At 37.1% G+C, this 15,947-nt stretch overlaps 1 protein-coding gene across 1 annotated transcript; it reads right to left on the bottom strand.

Moving 5' to 3' along the window:
* Positions 1 to 490: 490 nt before the first annotated feature.
* LOC121521770 (breast cancer metastasis-suppressor 1-like protein-A) lies at positions 491 to 12,138 on the bottom strand. Its single transcript, XM_041805933.1, has 10 exons — positions 11,886 to 12,138; positions 11,566 to 11,656; positions 8,551 to 8,678; positions 8,306 to 8,385; positions 7,420 to 7,516; positions 5,259 to 5,348; positions 5,072 to 5,136; positions 4,948 to 4,987; positions 4,615 to 4,744; positions 491 to 2,589 (listed from the first exon to the last, which is right to left on the bottom strand). Exons 1-10 carry the CDS (start codon positions 12,019 to 12,021, stop codon positions 2,472 to 2,474), a joined length of 975 nt encoding a protein of 324 aa, XP_041661867.1. The 5' UTR covers positions 12,022 to 12,138; the 3' UTR covers positions 491 to 2,471.
* Between the last annotated feature and the right edge of the window lie 3,809 nt (positions 12,139 to 15,947).

Here is a 15,947-nt window from a genome sequence, read left to right as displayed (position 1 = left end):
TCCTGTTACTGTGTTCTTTAAACACAGCCTTGAATTTTTCAGTGTCTCTGAAAGTCTACAAACCCCTGTTAAAATGACACTTTCTGTTGTGTCAAAAATGAGGTAAAGATACATCATTTCAGAACTTTTTCCACCTTTAATTCAACTTAGGACAAAAATAATTCAATAGAAAAGAACATTAATAAAACCGATATTAACCCATTTAGACCCGGCATGTATGTATGAGGACATTACAATTTGACTGTCCTACAACATGATAATAATTTCTGCTAATAGAAATTTTCAGAAAGTTGTCAAAAATTTCCAATGAAGTTTAGGTAATTTACTTGAAATGCTCAAATTTTCAATGAAATTTGGAGGACTTTGTTTTGAAATGGTGGGGAACTTGCTAGGCCTCTGAGTTTTTTCAAGGAAATATTGGGGACATGTTTGATTATTTTGGAGAGCTTCAATGGAAAATTCACAGAAACTTGGGAAATTTCTTTGGATGTTGAGGGAATTTGCTGTCGAATATGTAGGTATTTTCATAAAGATTTGGGGATTCTGATTGGAACATTTGGGGAAATTTTCTTGACATTTTTTCAGGTATTTCAAGTAAAATTTCTGAGAATTTGTTTGGATATTTGCTGGGACTTCTCAAGTATGGCAAGGAAATTTTGGGTTTATGTCTTCTGTATTCTGAGAGTCTCACTGAAAGGTTGGGAAAAATTTTGCTTTGAAATTTATTCTCAATTTAATGGGAATTTGGGAAATTTGTTAGGATGGGGGGATTGGTGAAAATTGTTTTTTTGGGGCGGTAGCTTTTGAGATTTTCAAGAATTTAATGGAATCTTCTGGGATTTTTAAGATCTTTTTCCCATAGTCTTCACACAGTCATTCAAGAATGGCTTATTTTTTGCACAAACATACATCGTGTCCCTCTAAAGCATGTGCAAAAGTGTGTCGTGTTCTGCTGAAACCAAAGTTGAACTTTTTGAGAATCATTTAAAAGGTATGTTTACACAAAATCAACACTGAAAATCACCAAAGAGAAACCATAGCAATGGTGTAGCTTGGTGGAGCAGCATGCTTTGGGGCTTTTTTTCTTCAGTTGGAAAAGGGGGTTCTGTTAAGGTGGAGGTGAACTATGAACAGTTTCAATTATCAGCCAATTCTGGTACAAAACCTTTGGGTATCTGCTAAAAAGCTGAAAATGGAGAGGAATTTTACCTTTTAGCATGACAACAGCCAAAAGCATACATCCAAATCTACAATAGAGCGGCTTCACCAGGAGAAGATAAAAGCTTTGGGATGTGCTGAGATCTGAATCCTGTTTAAAACCTGGGATGGCGGCCAGAAAAGGGCTGTGCACAGGAAATGCCCTGGTAATGGGACAGATTTTTAATGATTTTGAAAGGAAGAGTGGGCAAATTTTGATAGGTAATGCTGATAAGTAAGCTCCTACCCAAAAGGCTTCATATCTTTTTGGGTAGGAGTCTGCAATTCAGAAGAGTTTGTATGTTTTTGAAACTGAAATGTAAACGTTGAAGGTCAAATTAAAGGTGAAAAAAAAATCTGAAATGATAAGTCTTAACCAAATTTTTACACGTCATATTTTAACAGGGGTATGTAAACTTTAAGAGAAACTGTATATTCTGCTTTGAACACTGAGCTGGCCTTGGTTCTTCTTCACACATAGTGTTATAAAATTACACTAAAGCATAAAGTGATCATTTAGTAAAATGGCTCCCCAAGTGGGTCAGAAAACCCTGGGGTTTTCATGTGGAATACTTTCATCTAAATAAGCTCACAATATAACCATTTTCTCAACATTGATTAATCATTCAGCATCTTTGTATTGACACTTGTGCAATTTGTTTCAACTAAATCAAACGTTTTCTCTAACTGGGGTCCCTGGGGATCCTAATACGGATTAAATAGGCTCTATGGAGCATGAAATTCAAATCTCACTGATGCGGCTGGAGAGGAAAATCAAACACACAGCTGACAGCATCCTCACCTGGATCAAGGTCTCTCGCTCACTCGTTCATTGACCCGCTTCAGTCCTCTTGGAGCTAACACGGTACAGAGTAAGGCTTCACTGCATTGATATTAATAGTTCACCATTATTTTTTTTGTTTTTTTTGAGATCATCTTGTCTCAAAAAGGCACGCAACTCAGCTCCACAGTTCACAGTTCACTACTGCTTCAGTTCTTCACCTCTTCGATTTTTTAGCAGCACTTTGCATTGATCTCCGTTTCAGAGAAAATGACACTTTGTGACCTTGTTGAGATTATCAACATACATACATATTTACAGAAGATTATTCCCTTAGACTGCAAGGGTTTTTTAACACATCTCACTTCCTCTCTCTCTGTGCATGACTGTACATATGGCAAGAAGGTGGAAAGATTTCACGACGACAGTAGACTAATTCAAACACAGCAGAGATGAGGGTTGTTTTTCTGTGTGTGCATGTGAGTGTGTGTTTCTAAGAGTGCTTGATTGTGTATTTGCCTTTCTGCAGCTGGGAGATGTACAGCTTTGACTTGGTGCCGTCCAGTCGTTTGAACCACACCTCATCGTTGTTCACGGTGGTGATGATGGCACTGGAGGAAATAGACGCAATGAATTCAGTGCAAAATCAATCCCTGATCCTCACAAACATCAAAGTTTTCTGCCGCTTCACGCTTAGGTCATCATGGTTACTCTGACATGAGGAGGATGTAGGAAGCATCCACTGTGGTGCACTAGGAAAAAGTTAGCAGAGATTAATGATCTGTTTTACTTTCCCATCTATGATGATATTAATGATGTGTGTTTTAGGATAAAGGTTTTCAGTAAATATTGATTTCCTCTAGTTAGACAATTATAAAAACTTTTGGTTGATTTTGACTGGTTTATACCAGTTTGGTGTACTTTTCAGTAGTTAGGGAATTTTTGTTATTTAATGTCATTTTTTACCCTTTTATTTTTGATTTCAGTTTAGTTTTATTTAGTTGTCCCAGTTTTATAGTGTAGTTTTATTTGTCAAAAATGTTTAGTTCAGTTTTTATTCATTTTAGTAGTTTATTTTTTATAATTTGGGATGCTTGTTAGGGCCAGAAAAAAAGAAACATCATCCAATTAAAAACAAATTAAAATCAAGAGCATAAAACCTAGGGGTTAGGTTGTTCCCCAGGCGGCCCGGGTTCAAGATGGGGTGTTGCTCCTTTCGTGCACATCTCTCTCCCGATCTCTCATCCCTGTTTAAAACTCTACTTACCATCCTCCTCTTTTCATAAATGCACAAAAAGCCCCAAAATACATCTTCATAAATAAATATATAAATGAATTCATTAAAATAGGCTTCTCATTCCCCATATTTATTCAAATTGATGTTTGAATACAACTCAGGACCAAGAAGTACCCATGTGTTCTTTAATCAAATCAGGCCATTTTACACTCTCCAGGTGTGGGTGTTCATGTCAGTTAGCATGCTGCTGTCAAAGAGATTTTGTCCATTTTATTTGATTTATTCTTTTGAGCACACAAAGTTTTATTAGTTTTCAATTTTTGTAAAGTAAGTGGAAAACCGCCATGTACATTCAACCCTGTCAGACAGGGCCCGTGCCTAATCTGATGTTGTCAAAAACTAGATGTAAATATTTTTTTCTTCAAATCATGATTAGAATCACAATGTACTGTATATTAGGCCAAATCCAAAATATAATTTTTGAGCAAAAAAAAAAAAAAGTCAATTTTGAAGGAAAAAAACAAACATTTTTGAGATTACTAAGCTAAGAAAACAAACTTAGAATTTCAGGGTTTTAAAAAATCAGAAATTTATGAGAAAATATTAAAATTTACAAGTTTAAAAAGTTTTACATTTTGACATTAGAAACTCAAAAATGTAGAGCTTTTTTTAAAAATGCAATTTTACAACAGAGCAAAGTAAAAAAAAAAATACAAGAAACCAAGGGTGGATTTGTGTCTTATTGACTATCATCTCAAAACATGCTACATGTTCGTGCAAGACTTTCTGTTTTTCCTGGTAAATTAACAACTTTTAAAACTGAGAATACATTTAAAAATTATTTTTCTCAACAATTCACAGATTTTCTTTATTATTTTTTAGAGTAGCTCCAATATGCTCTCATAATAATGGATAATTTAAATATAGATCTTTGGTCAAGAACAAGCGTAGGCCTACTGTGTTGGAATTTGTCAATGAAAACAATTAAAATTGATGTGTACTTTTTCAAAGTGGGTCTTGGGAGGGGGTTAGCTTTTCTTAAACACCAGTGGCGGGGGGCACTTATGGTAATGATGACATGTCTCAGCACTTTATACAGGTGTATTGTCGCATCAGTATTAAGGGTGTACCAAACTTTTCAGATGAAAATGTGTATTTAAGAGCGACTTGTACACTTGATTTTACAGTATTTCTGGTGCACACTAGGGAGGTTCACATCTTTGATTAGTTAACTAAATGTGCACATCCCTCATGAAAAACATTTTTACCACCTACCAATAAATATTCTGTTGAGTTGGCCTCAGTGTGTTTTTGATAAATACACCTATTAAGACTTACATAATTTCACTGTTTTTGTAGCAACACATATAGAGACTCAGAGAAACAAAACCATACAGACCTGGTTGGGTACTCATCCTTCCTGTTGATGCAGATGGCCTGTCCTCTGCAGTACCACTGGTTGTCATAGAAAAGGCGACCGTCCTCAGAGCGAGCCACATGGTGATGCCTGTCAGATTTGACTGCAGGAGCTGTGGGGAGACAGAAGAGGAAAAAGAGCAGAAAAAAAGAGCAAAGTTAAACAACGTGACATAAAAGGAGGTAACAACTCTCTCCTTTTCAAATATGAGCTGGAAGCTGAAAGTATTGAATCGACCCCTCCTGTGTAGCTCTGGGTCGATGGCTGCACTCAGCCAGGTATTGACTGTAACCGAGGACAAGGAGAAACTCTTACCATCCACCTTCACCCTGTGTGGCCCAAGCGATGCCATCGCCTGTGAGAGGAAAGAGACAACTTTAAAAGGTCAAATCAAAACGGACAAATTCCCCAATGATCTCTTTGTGAGTTTGCAAAATACCTTTCTTATTGCTGTCCAGTCTTCAAGGATATCCAGATCTTGCAGCATGTAAACTATATACGGCCGTGATGCTGTGGGTTAAGGAAAGAAGAGCGGAAAGTGGCAAAATTTCTGTTCCTGCCAATAAAATATGTAATAAGGATGAGTAGGAGGAATGAAAACAGAACAGGACACAGGAAAAGGATATCAGAAACAACAACAGGCTTCTTCTTCTTGACGGGGCAGAAAGGGTCTTTCTTTTTGTTTTTTCGTAAGTGCAATCCATCATTCCACAACTCTGAAAAAAGAGGACGGATTGGAAAAGCAAAGTCAGCTATTTCAGCAGGATATTGACCTCAAAATGTATCTTTTTTATGAGAATCACAAATGCATACTGCAATTTAAAAATCAATATATTCTTCATCAAATTCAGTTTACCACTAAGGGTAAATGGTTTCTTTCTTGTCTTTACACTGCACAGTGCATTGATTTCTCTATTTTACATCAATAAGAACTAAATTAAGTTGTATTTTGAGGTGTTGGGTAGACTTTTAAGGTGTTACTGTAGGTCCAACTCTTTTTTGAATAGGACTGTAGTAAATCAAAGAAATTTTTTGTTGACTTAAATAACACCCACTCATCAAACAATTAGCCACTGAAAAAGAAAAAACTGCTGATAACCGCTTTTTCTAGCTCAACCTAAACAGTGTTATCAGTGCACCCTCGCTGGAAGTCTGCATAGACTTAAACAAATACAACTAGCCTTCTACAGCCTAATAAATTATATTATCCTCATTATGTTGTACTTAAATAACAATTGACTCAGAGTGACCAGGGGCACCTGCCTGTAATTGTGTTATCAAAGTTGTTCATACAGTTTGAATAAATAGAAGATAGCATCAACATTTTAAATGACAAAAACAACAGGCCTGTGATATATTTGCACAGTAACTAGAACTAAAGAAGACAAATATTAAACAGCTGCTGCAGATTTACCACATCCTCACTGTGTTACAACATGGCTCTGGATAGATAAGTGCTCCCATGACCTCTTAAAGTCCTCTCCTTCATTACTCAGTCTAGCTAACATTTGCTTAAATTATATCATATCTGACATAAGTTCCTGTTTAAATACCTTGTACAGATGTGCTTCTCCATAGTCTGAGAATCACTCCTTCAGCCAAGACAACCCCAACCTTTATCACTCCAAAGTCACGATTAGATATGCTGGATGATACTTGGGGGATACAACAGTGTTAATTTTGGCAGCTATGTTTAATTTTAGTCTTAGTCTTTAGATTAAAAGTCTTTTAGTTTTAGTCCCATTTTAGTCATTTCTACCCTTTTTTAGTTTTAGTCTAGTTTTATTTAACCAAAAAAAAAAAAAACATTTTAATATAGTTTTAGTTCATAAAAAGTCCTCACATTTTATTCCTTACTTTGAGTTCAAGCATTAATTTGCAGCATTTCATAGCTTTTCTTGCCTAAATCTGGTACCTAACTATGGTAGTGTGTTCTATGCACTCTGCCAAACCTGGGGTCCCTGCTTTCTACAACTGAGAGAAATAAGAGTTACAGATGCATTGTATTTTGACAGATTTACCCACATTGGAGAAATATCATGGATTTTGAATGTCAGAGAAAACTATATTAATTTTAGTCTAGTTTTAGTCATCTTGACAAAAAGTAAACTTACTTTTTGTCAGCTTTAAGCCATCAAAGACCTACTTTTGATTAGTCTTAGTCTAGTTTTTGTCATGGAAAAAAAGGCTGTTGAAGGACATTTTTAGTCATAGTTTAAGTCGAAGAAATTAACACTGAGATACTGGTACTGTCAAACCCAGCGCTTCTCAGTTTTTTCTAATACATTTTCCATAAATGGAAGGATAAGTTTACTCTTCAAATTGCATGTAAAAATGTTTCTGTTTCAGTCTGACATTTACAGCATGGATTGTTTCCCAGCTGTTTGAACTTAAAATTAGTAAATTTCCCTCTTACTTTCATCATTTATTTATTTACCAATGTTTAATAGTATTTTAACTGCTCTACCATTCATCACACCCAATGTCTCTCTGCCTCAGATTTTTACAAACATGCTTCCTTTCATTAAAAGTCTGTTAAAAGTTTTAAAGAATAAAGCTGGCCCTCAAAGACATAGTCTCTAATTTATTAGTACATCCAAAGATTACCCTTATTATAGGGATGCACAGATTAGGTGAGACTTTGGTCAGAAGAGAGCTTATCTACTGACCAATCCACACTGACTGGAGGGTGTTCGCCCTGCTCCAGAAGTGTTTCCGTTTTAAGAGTGAATGATGGATAAATTCATATTATTTTAGATAACCCCTGGTTACAGCTCTAGTTTGTACCTGAGGTGATGTCGATACTGTGCCTGTCTTCCTCCAATCTTCTTATTTTCTCCTCCAGTTCGCTCTGCACAGTGTCGAACAGCAGCAACTTTTCACTCTGAAAGACAGAAATAAGGCAAAAAGATTGGAAAGCAGAAAAATAATCTCCAGAGTTAAGTCTGTATTTAATTCAGTGAGGGTAGGTAATGGACAAAACAAAACATCCTAAATTACTAAGTGCTTTCATCTTGACTGAAAAAAATATATTCTGATGTAGATTAGAGCTGGAAAATATAGACCAAAACTCATATTTTGACATGATTTTTTTTTTTTTTTGCTGAAAGGTGATAAACAACAAAGTGTATTTCTTATAATTTTCCCTGTAAAACCAATGATGAAGTCTTTTCTAATTCAAATCCACAAAAGCCAAATGTCATGGGCAATGTCATCAAGAGTCAGCTGCACAAGATTAGCATGTGAATAAAAAATGATAGACAACACACCACTTGTTTGGAAATGATCAAAAATGCTCATTAAATTGATTTACCTAATATTATAATTCCAAATTTTGCCTAAACACTTTAGATATATTATCTTGTGATCGACACACCCATTATTGTAAGCAGTTCTTACTGTAATTATAATTAACTGAGCATTAGGCCTGGTATTTGTTTTTAAAAACTAAATCCATCCAATTAATATTTATATATATATATATATATAGAATAAGAGGAAAAGTGCATTACTGCACCACAAAATAAATTATATTCATATGAACACCATCTAGCTCTGTGTCTCATCTGAAAACATGTTTTTTTTTCTCAAAAACTCAATATACCGCCTAGTCCTAATATAAATAATGCAAATCTAACCCTAACGTCATAGTGTTTTTTTTATAATGTCTCACCTCCCAGTGTTGGCAGGCAGCCTGGATTTCACACTCATACTTGTTCTTTACCGACTCCAAACACAGCTCTCTGTAGATTCCTGTCACAAAAAAAGAATTAAATAAATTTGCTGTAGCTGTAAGTGAAGCTCAGAATCTAAATATATATCTTTGAGCTGTCAAAATGCAAAAGTTCTGTGCATTAAAAATTGTTCCCTATAAGATTCAGACATCTTACAGCAGTCTGCACTGTTACATTGACCCACCGGCTACTTTGGTCCGGATCTGCATGTTCTCCTGCAGGTTGGCTAAAGGTTCCAGGTACTCCTGGGCACAGCCAGCCATGACCTCCTGCAGCTTGATGTCCACCTGGCTCAGGCGCTCCTTGTACAACCTGTAGTGTAAAAAAATCAGCAAATTAATAAGAATAAACTTCTGGGGAAATGACAGACCCATTTCACCAGAGCAGGAAGTATAAATGTTCAACACTTAGAGCCCTGTTTTGACTAATAAATCAGCTATGCTTCAAATCACAGCGATTTTAATACGACTGAAGGCGAGCAACCCTTGCACACTAGAAGTGTGGCTGAAGCGCTGCACAATATACTGCAGCCCTGAGCAGCTGTGAGACGAGAGGGCACTAGATCACAGGAGAACTACAAGTTCACCAGTGTTCGTTTGGCAACTGCTTGTAATTTAAGTCTTAGTCTTAAGATTATAATGTTAATTTGTTGAAGTCACATTTGAGTTATTTCTGCCCTTTATAGTTTTACTCGATGAAAACTAAAAAAAACACATTCTAGTCCAGTTCTAGTCAAAAAAAGTCCTTCAATTCTAATCTTTACTTCTAAACACAAAGTTTATTCTCTGTGCCTGAATCTGGTTCCAAATCTAGTGCGTTCTCTGCCCCCTGTCAAATCTGGGATCCCTGGTTTCAACAGCTGAGAGGCAACACAGCTACAGATGCGTTGTTTTGACAGATTAACCAACAGAAAAGATAAATCATGAATTCTGAATAACATTTTAGTCTCAATTTCTCAATTCTCAGCGTTTTTGCAGAGTTTTAGTCATCAAAGATCTATTTCTCAGCTAGACTTAGTCTAGTATTTCTCATGGGAAAAAAAAGGTTGTCAACAAACATTTTTTTTTATTCTAGATCATACATTCATCACTACTTTTGTATCTACTGTTGAAGGGTTCTTATACTTGGTTATTCACTTATTTTTATTTATTTTTCTTTTTCTACATTTAACTATAGGCTCTCTGATGAATATATTCTAATTTATTCCATTTATAATCTAAGAATCGCTCTGCAGACAGATCTCTTGCATTTCTTACTTTTTAGAATAGCTGTTTATAAGATAAACGTAGATAATTAAACATGATGGAAGTCCAGATTTTTCCTCTTGCTTCTCATTAAGATCTCCTTTTTTCCCTTCTTGTCGTGCTGTGGTAAACTTTTTGAAAATGATGAACTTGCTGAAAGCACAAATAATTGTCATTATTATTATTTTTTTCTCCTTCTTTCAAATTCTATTTTCTCCTTTATTAACCTGGGAGGACATAGCTAATACTCCCTGTGTACGCTCTTGTAGGATGTTATCTGTTGTATGTAAATGTTTGCTAAAAAGGATGGTTTCATGTAAAATTCTGTGATTTTCAACCTAAAAGTGATGTTTTTATGATCAATGGTGCTATTGTAGGTCTGTGACCCACTGAAGACCTTTTGCTTGGGCTGCAGGATGAAACGAAACAGAGAATTAGTGATAAATTATGGCCAGGAGTCCGTTGAAGGTTTTGTGTGGAAATGCTCTGCAGTGCACTTCGCTGGCAGGTTGCAGCGCAGCTGCTGTAAGTGGAAATTGGAGGTTGCACATCCTCTAAGTCTCAAGAAAATTCTGCATCACAGACATTGGACCAGTCTTTGAGGTGTCCAGAGCAGAGTCTAGCAAACTTTTTTTTCAGAGACCCCCTTTTAAGAGCAGTGGTTCTCAATTGGTCCAGCCTCAGGACCCGTGAGTATGTCTTACAACAAATTGCGATCCAAATTTCCCCAAAAATTCAACAACGCACATTTAGTTAATTGACTATGTTGCCGTTTGGAGCATGATTGGAACAAACCACCTGATATAAAAAAGAACGGGGACAAAACTGACAACTTTTATACCCTCCTTCCCCATCATTACGTGTAAATTTTTGGCCAATTTTCCAGATAATTTGAGAAATTACTTCATTATCATGGGAAAAGTAGCCATTTACTGCAATTAAATGAGGTAACTTAGTTGAAATATTGATCTAACATTTAACTTTGCTATATTTCACAGTAAAACAGGGTGAAATAAAAGGTATCGATGCATATCCAATAAGAGCCTCAGGACTTGTTGCCACCATTTTTTCTCAGACACCTAGTTGCGACCCACTGAAAACTGCTCTGCAAATTTGCTTTTGGGTCCCAACCAACCAGTTGAGGACCACTGTTTTAGAAGGTACACGCCATCCTGTCCCAACATCTTAGTTTTTTGCACCTCATTGCTTTTTAAGTCTGCCTTCTGCACCGTTCTTGGCTGATTGGTTGAGTTGATGTGCTAGCTCAGATAACATTCATTCTCGGCTCAAATGGAAGGGGTCACATTACTTCAGTTGCATTAGCTCTCTTTCAATGCTGGGCCATCAGTAGCTGTCTAGTCTGAAACAATGAGTGTCTTTTTTTTATAAGCCTAAGCATGAACAACTGTGACTTTAGCTCTTTTGCTATCCAGTGGCTGGCAGAGTCTTGTTTTGCATTTTATTATGGAGGAGAGGGTGAGTGTTATAGGGTGAAGCTTCCCCATATGGCTAAAACGTGTACTGCATAAATGTGACAATAATTACTGTAGAAAATAATTCTGAAAACTCATTTGGCAACGCCAAAAAAGTCTCCACAAAGCAATGTTATTATTGTGAGAAATGTCTTTGCAGGCTACTTCCTTTGAAAAAAGCACTGAAAATGATTCATTTACATTATTAATCACTGAAAATGTCAATGCAGCTGTTTGTCTCCTCAGATGTAATTCTCTGCAACATTTGCCTATTCAGGGTTAAGACAGTGGACTTGATAACCAGCTGAATCTCTGCATTTGACTTGCCTTTTTTCTGCACATTTCATGTCTCTGGAAGCTACGTAAATGCTAAACAGTGAGATGAAGTGCCCAGCATCCTCGTATCTTAGTAAAATTTTAATTTATACATTGGGCAGCAGATGAAGTCCACATCTGTTGGCCTCAACATGAGAGATGACTTACTGCTCCTTCAAGTCAGTGAACTGCTTCTCCAGGGTGGTCATCTCATCCAGACACTCCATCCTCCTCCTCTCACAGTCTTCATCATCCATTTCTGCTCATATGAAGACATGACAGCTTTGACATAACCTCCATATACGTGATTTTCTTTCATATCACCAACATGACTCTGTAACACCCCTACCATTCACTGGGCGCCACCTCTTGATTAAAATATGTTGAATTTTAATAACAACGTCTTATGATGACAACCCCAGCTCTGGCAGACATGTCTATTAAAATAATTCATATGTGGGTTAGTATTAAAGGCCTATTTTTCTTACCCGAGCTGTCTCCATCTTCAGACACGGACGAGCTAACGGTGTCCTCCTCGTCTGTGCTGCTGCCGTCCTGCTCGGGAAAATCCACCTCCATTTCTTCGTGGTTGTTTTCTTTCTTCTCCCGGGAGTGAACCGGCATAGCGTCTTCCAGAAAAACCGGTGTTAACGGTATGTCAGGGTGTTTTGTTTTTAATACCCCGTATAAAGGGGCAAATGTAGCTCAGACAGCTAACCGGTTAGCTGCATTACATCTAGACAGCTGGCAATGCAAACATGGCTTCCGCTATCCAATCACAGAGAGCTTTACTGAGAGCGTCCAATCAAATCGAGCTAATGGCAAGAAGTTAAGGAGGGAGAATTTAGGGATTTGTAGTTCATGTAACTTTTTAACGACGGTTCATACGCTGGACAGCTGTATGAGAAAGTACTGCACTAACATCTTTTTTTTCCAAGTTTTTTTTAAACGTGAGGCGACGTATAGCGATGTCATTAAGGTTTCAGGTGTAGCCTAAAGTAATTTTACTTTTTAAATTAGAAAGGGACTGGCAACGAGTTATCCTTTTTCAACAATTATTTTTGGGCTAGCAATAAATATGCTATAGGCTACTTATTTCCACATAAGGACAGCCACTTACCTTTGATATATTGCTGATAGACTCTTCTCATATCTTCCTATTTACAAGCTCTATATCATATGCTGCGTAGCCTATTACCTAATGGTTTTACAGTGCTTATAAAAAAGCATAGGATGTTTTACCCTTTTATTGATTTTATACATTTATCATGGTAAATAATTTGGCATTTATAACAAAAACCTTCTTTAATGTCTAAGTGACAATGAACAAAATAATGTGATGTAAAATCAGAGATTGCATAAATATTCACCTCCTTTAAGTGACTGGCCTAATTCAACAGAGATCAAGCCACTTGGTGCTAGTAGTCACATAATTAATGAAATGAGGATCACCTGAGTGCAGTGAATGAAGTGATTTTAGTATAAAGACACTTGTGTCTGGAAGGTCCAGTCACTGGTTAATCAGTAATCCAGGCTACCATTACACCATGAAGACAAAAGAACAAGCAACTCAGAGGGAAAGGTTATTGAAAAGTATAACAAAAAGCACAAAAAAAAAAACAAAAAAAAAAAAACATCCAAGTTACTGAACATACCCCAGAGTTCAGTTAAATCCATCATCAAGACATGGAAGGAATATGGCATGTGTCTAAATCCACCTAGACCAGGCCATCCTCACAAACTGAGTGGCCGTGTAAGGAGACCAGGCCACCAACACACCTTTGACTAATTTCAAGGAGTCACAAGCTTCAGCAAGTGAGACGGGAGGGACTACATACTGTTGCCCTGGTTCTTCACCAGTCAAAGCTTTAGGAGAGAGTGGCAAAGAGAAAGCCACTATTAAAGAAAACTCGACTTAGAGTTCACTAAAAGGCATGTGGGAGACTCCATGGTCAAATGGAAAAAAAGTCTTTGGTCTGATGAGACCAAGTGTTGCTTTCTGGCTATCAGACAAGATGCTATGCTTAGCAGATACCATACACCACAAACCCATCATCCCAGATGTGAAGCATAGTGGTGGCAGCATTGTGCTGTGGGGATGCTTCTCGACAGCAGACCCAGGAAGGTTTGTAAAGGTAGAGGGTAAGTGAATGTGACATTTAGGAAAGTCCTGGAGGACAATCTTATTCAGTCTGCAAGAGAACTACAGTTTTGGAGAAGATTCATTTTCCAGCAAGAAAATGACCCGAAGCACACAACAAAGGCTACACCGAAATGGTTTAAAGACAGTGAGATGAATGTGGCCCAGACCACTTTTAGAACAAACTATTAAATCCAAAGTAAACTTTTTTAAAATCTTAAAACCCCAACTTTTCACCTTTTAGCTGAAAAAGATTTGTGACACTAAAAATGCTAATAAACTTACTGGGCTCAATAATGAAGTGTTGTTTATGTGCTATTGTCTTACTATATAAATGTGTTTAGAAAATTGCCTAAGAAGGGAGTATCCTTTGGATTTTGTAAACCAAATAAACCTTTAGTTTGACTCTAACACGAAGAAGGTGAGTTACACTTACCAATCATTTACAAGGTATACTACTTTTTTTTTTTTTTTGCAAGGCGACCAGGTGATTGTCTTGAGCATGTAAACATGCAGACATGCTCAAGACAATCACCTGCAGTTAAAACTCTGCTTCAGAATGGGGAAGAAGGTGACTTTAACATGCCATTGTTGTTGATCCTAGACAGGCTGGTCTGAGTATTTCATAAACTGCTGATCCACTGGGATTTTCACACACAACAATCTTCAGGGTTTACAGAGTATGGTCTGAAAAGAGACCAGTGTTCGGTTTGAACTTCTGCAGATTGTGTCGTCCACATCTACATGCCTTAATCTACAGGTTGCTACTATGTGATTGGCTGGTTTGTGTATCTGAGCAGTTGAACAGGTATACCCAACATAGTGGCCTTTGAGTGTATATTTAAACTTCTAAAACTAAAGGAGAAAAATCCTGTGGTAGATATGGAGGAAGGAAGGCAGCCTACCACTGAGGATGTATCTAATGTGCTGCTTGATGATTCATGATGGAGGGTATGTCAGTCCTGCATCCAGACTTTATGCTGTCAGTGCCATCATCACAGTCAGTCAGGAAGCTTCAATACTTTGTTTTTGGTACTGGAAGCAGCCCGGAGCTTTTCATAGTGAAGGCTCCATGAACAGCTGCAGGGATATGTTGAGGGTTCTTGTAAAGCCTTTTGGTAGATGACTGGCAGATGATTCAGCCACCTCGGGGCTAAATCTGTCGCTGCCTTCTGCTTGATTCTCTTCTCCCAGCACCTGGGTGGCATGATGGACAGACTGAGGAGTGGGTGAAGGCTGGAGCTATTGTGGTTTATTTCAGAAATGAAAAGATGCACAGGAAATTAAGACTTTGTAGGCTCACAACATAAGATGCTGTTGTTTACAGGACAAGTTTGGAATCCTATTTTTTTTGTATTTTTGCAAGATTGAATCCAAAATGAGGGTAATGGATGGAACATTCCTAACGCTTAACCTCTTCTTAATATATCCTGCTCTAGACATTAACTTGAGGCTGTATGTGACGTAAATACACACCACAGTTAGTCCAGCTGAATGTTGTAAAGCAGAAAAACAGCTGGGCCATTCCTCCATTTGAATGTCAATAAAAGCTGTTCTGGAAAATACCATATGCCGACCTCTCTACTCCATACATAATACTCTGATTAGCAGGTTTTTGAGTTGACTTTTCCATATGGATATTTGGATAAAGTCAACCCAAGTAGTTATACTTTGCACATGTATTACAAGAACTTACAGACACGGTTGGTCCCAGTATTTTATCAATAACTAACAGTTTACTTTTAACAGGTCATTTTCCATCTGCTTTGGAACATTCTATGATCCAACATCTTTAAAAGAAACCAAATTTTAACCCCGCTGTTCATAGTAATAGCAGTAGGCTATTTCTGAAGTCACATTATTTTTCTTAAGATGCAGAGAAAGTAGTTTCAACCTTTTCCACCAAGCTTTTATGAATGAAAATAACATGTCTGAGAATGTTTTGAAACTTTCATCAGTCTTAGGTTGGATTTTTTTGTTTGCCTGTTCCATTACATTTTAAATATAGCCTGTATACAGCTACTAGTGAACAGGTCACAGCCCTGAAATGACTTCACTACGCGCCTTAATTTGATGGTAAATGATACTCAGACAGCATGCAGCGATATTTGTTTACGGGGGCAAATGACTCTGACTGTGGGAGTAGTGTGCACGCACTTGCTTTAGCTGTTCCTCAGATCAACGTTAAAACACTCCCATACTTAGAAGCAAGTCTGATAAATCAAAATATTAATCCAGGGTTGAAATCAGCAGATAAAGTTGATATGTGTATTTAATGAGCAGGTGGTTATATTATGGTGTGTTCAAGGTAAGCTCAGTAAGAGGAAGACTGGGTGAATTTGAATACAGTTTCACAATGTGTGTTCAAATGCAGCATACAGAAACTGAAAATTCAATTTTTGATGTGAGG

The sequence above is a fragment of the Cheilinus undulatus genome, linkage group 14 (genome assembly GCF_018320785.1).
Source record: "Cheilinus undulatus linkage group 14, ASM1832078v1, whole genome shotgun sequence".
In the NCBI taxonomy this organism is placed as follows: Eukaryota; Metazoa; Chordata; class Actinopteri; order Labriformes; family Labridae; genus Cheilinus; species Cheilinus undulatus.
The sequence above is the reverse complement of the archived record's forward strand: the minus strand, read 5'-3'. Positions and strand labels throughout refer to the sequence as shown.

Bases quoted from the DNA above. Each gene is read 5' to 3' on its own strand.
- LOC121521770 (XM_041805933.1), bottom strand. From the start codon at position 12,021: ATGCCGGTTCACTCCCGGGAGAAGAAAGAAAACAACCACGAAGAAATG. The intron at 8,386-8,550 runs GTGGGTCAATGT...TTTTTGTGACAG, and splicing joins GATCCGGACCAAAGTAGCCG to GAATCTACAGAGAGCTGTGT. The intron at 2,590-4,614 runs GTCTGTATGGTT...TATTTCCTCCAG, and splicing joins AAGGATGAGTACCCAACCAG to TGCCATCATCACCACCGTGA.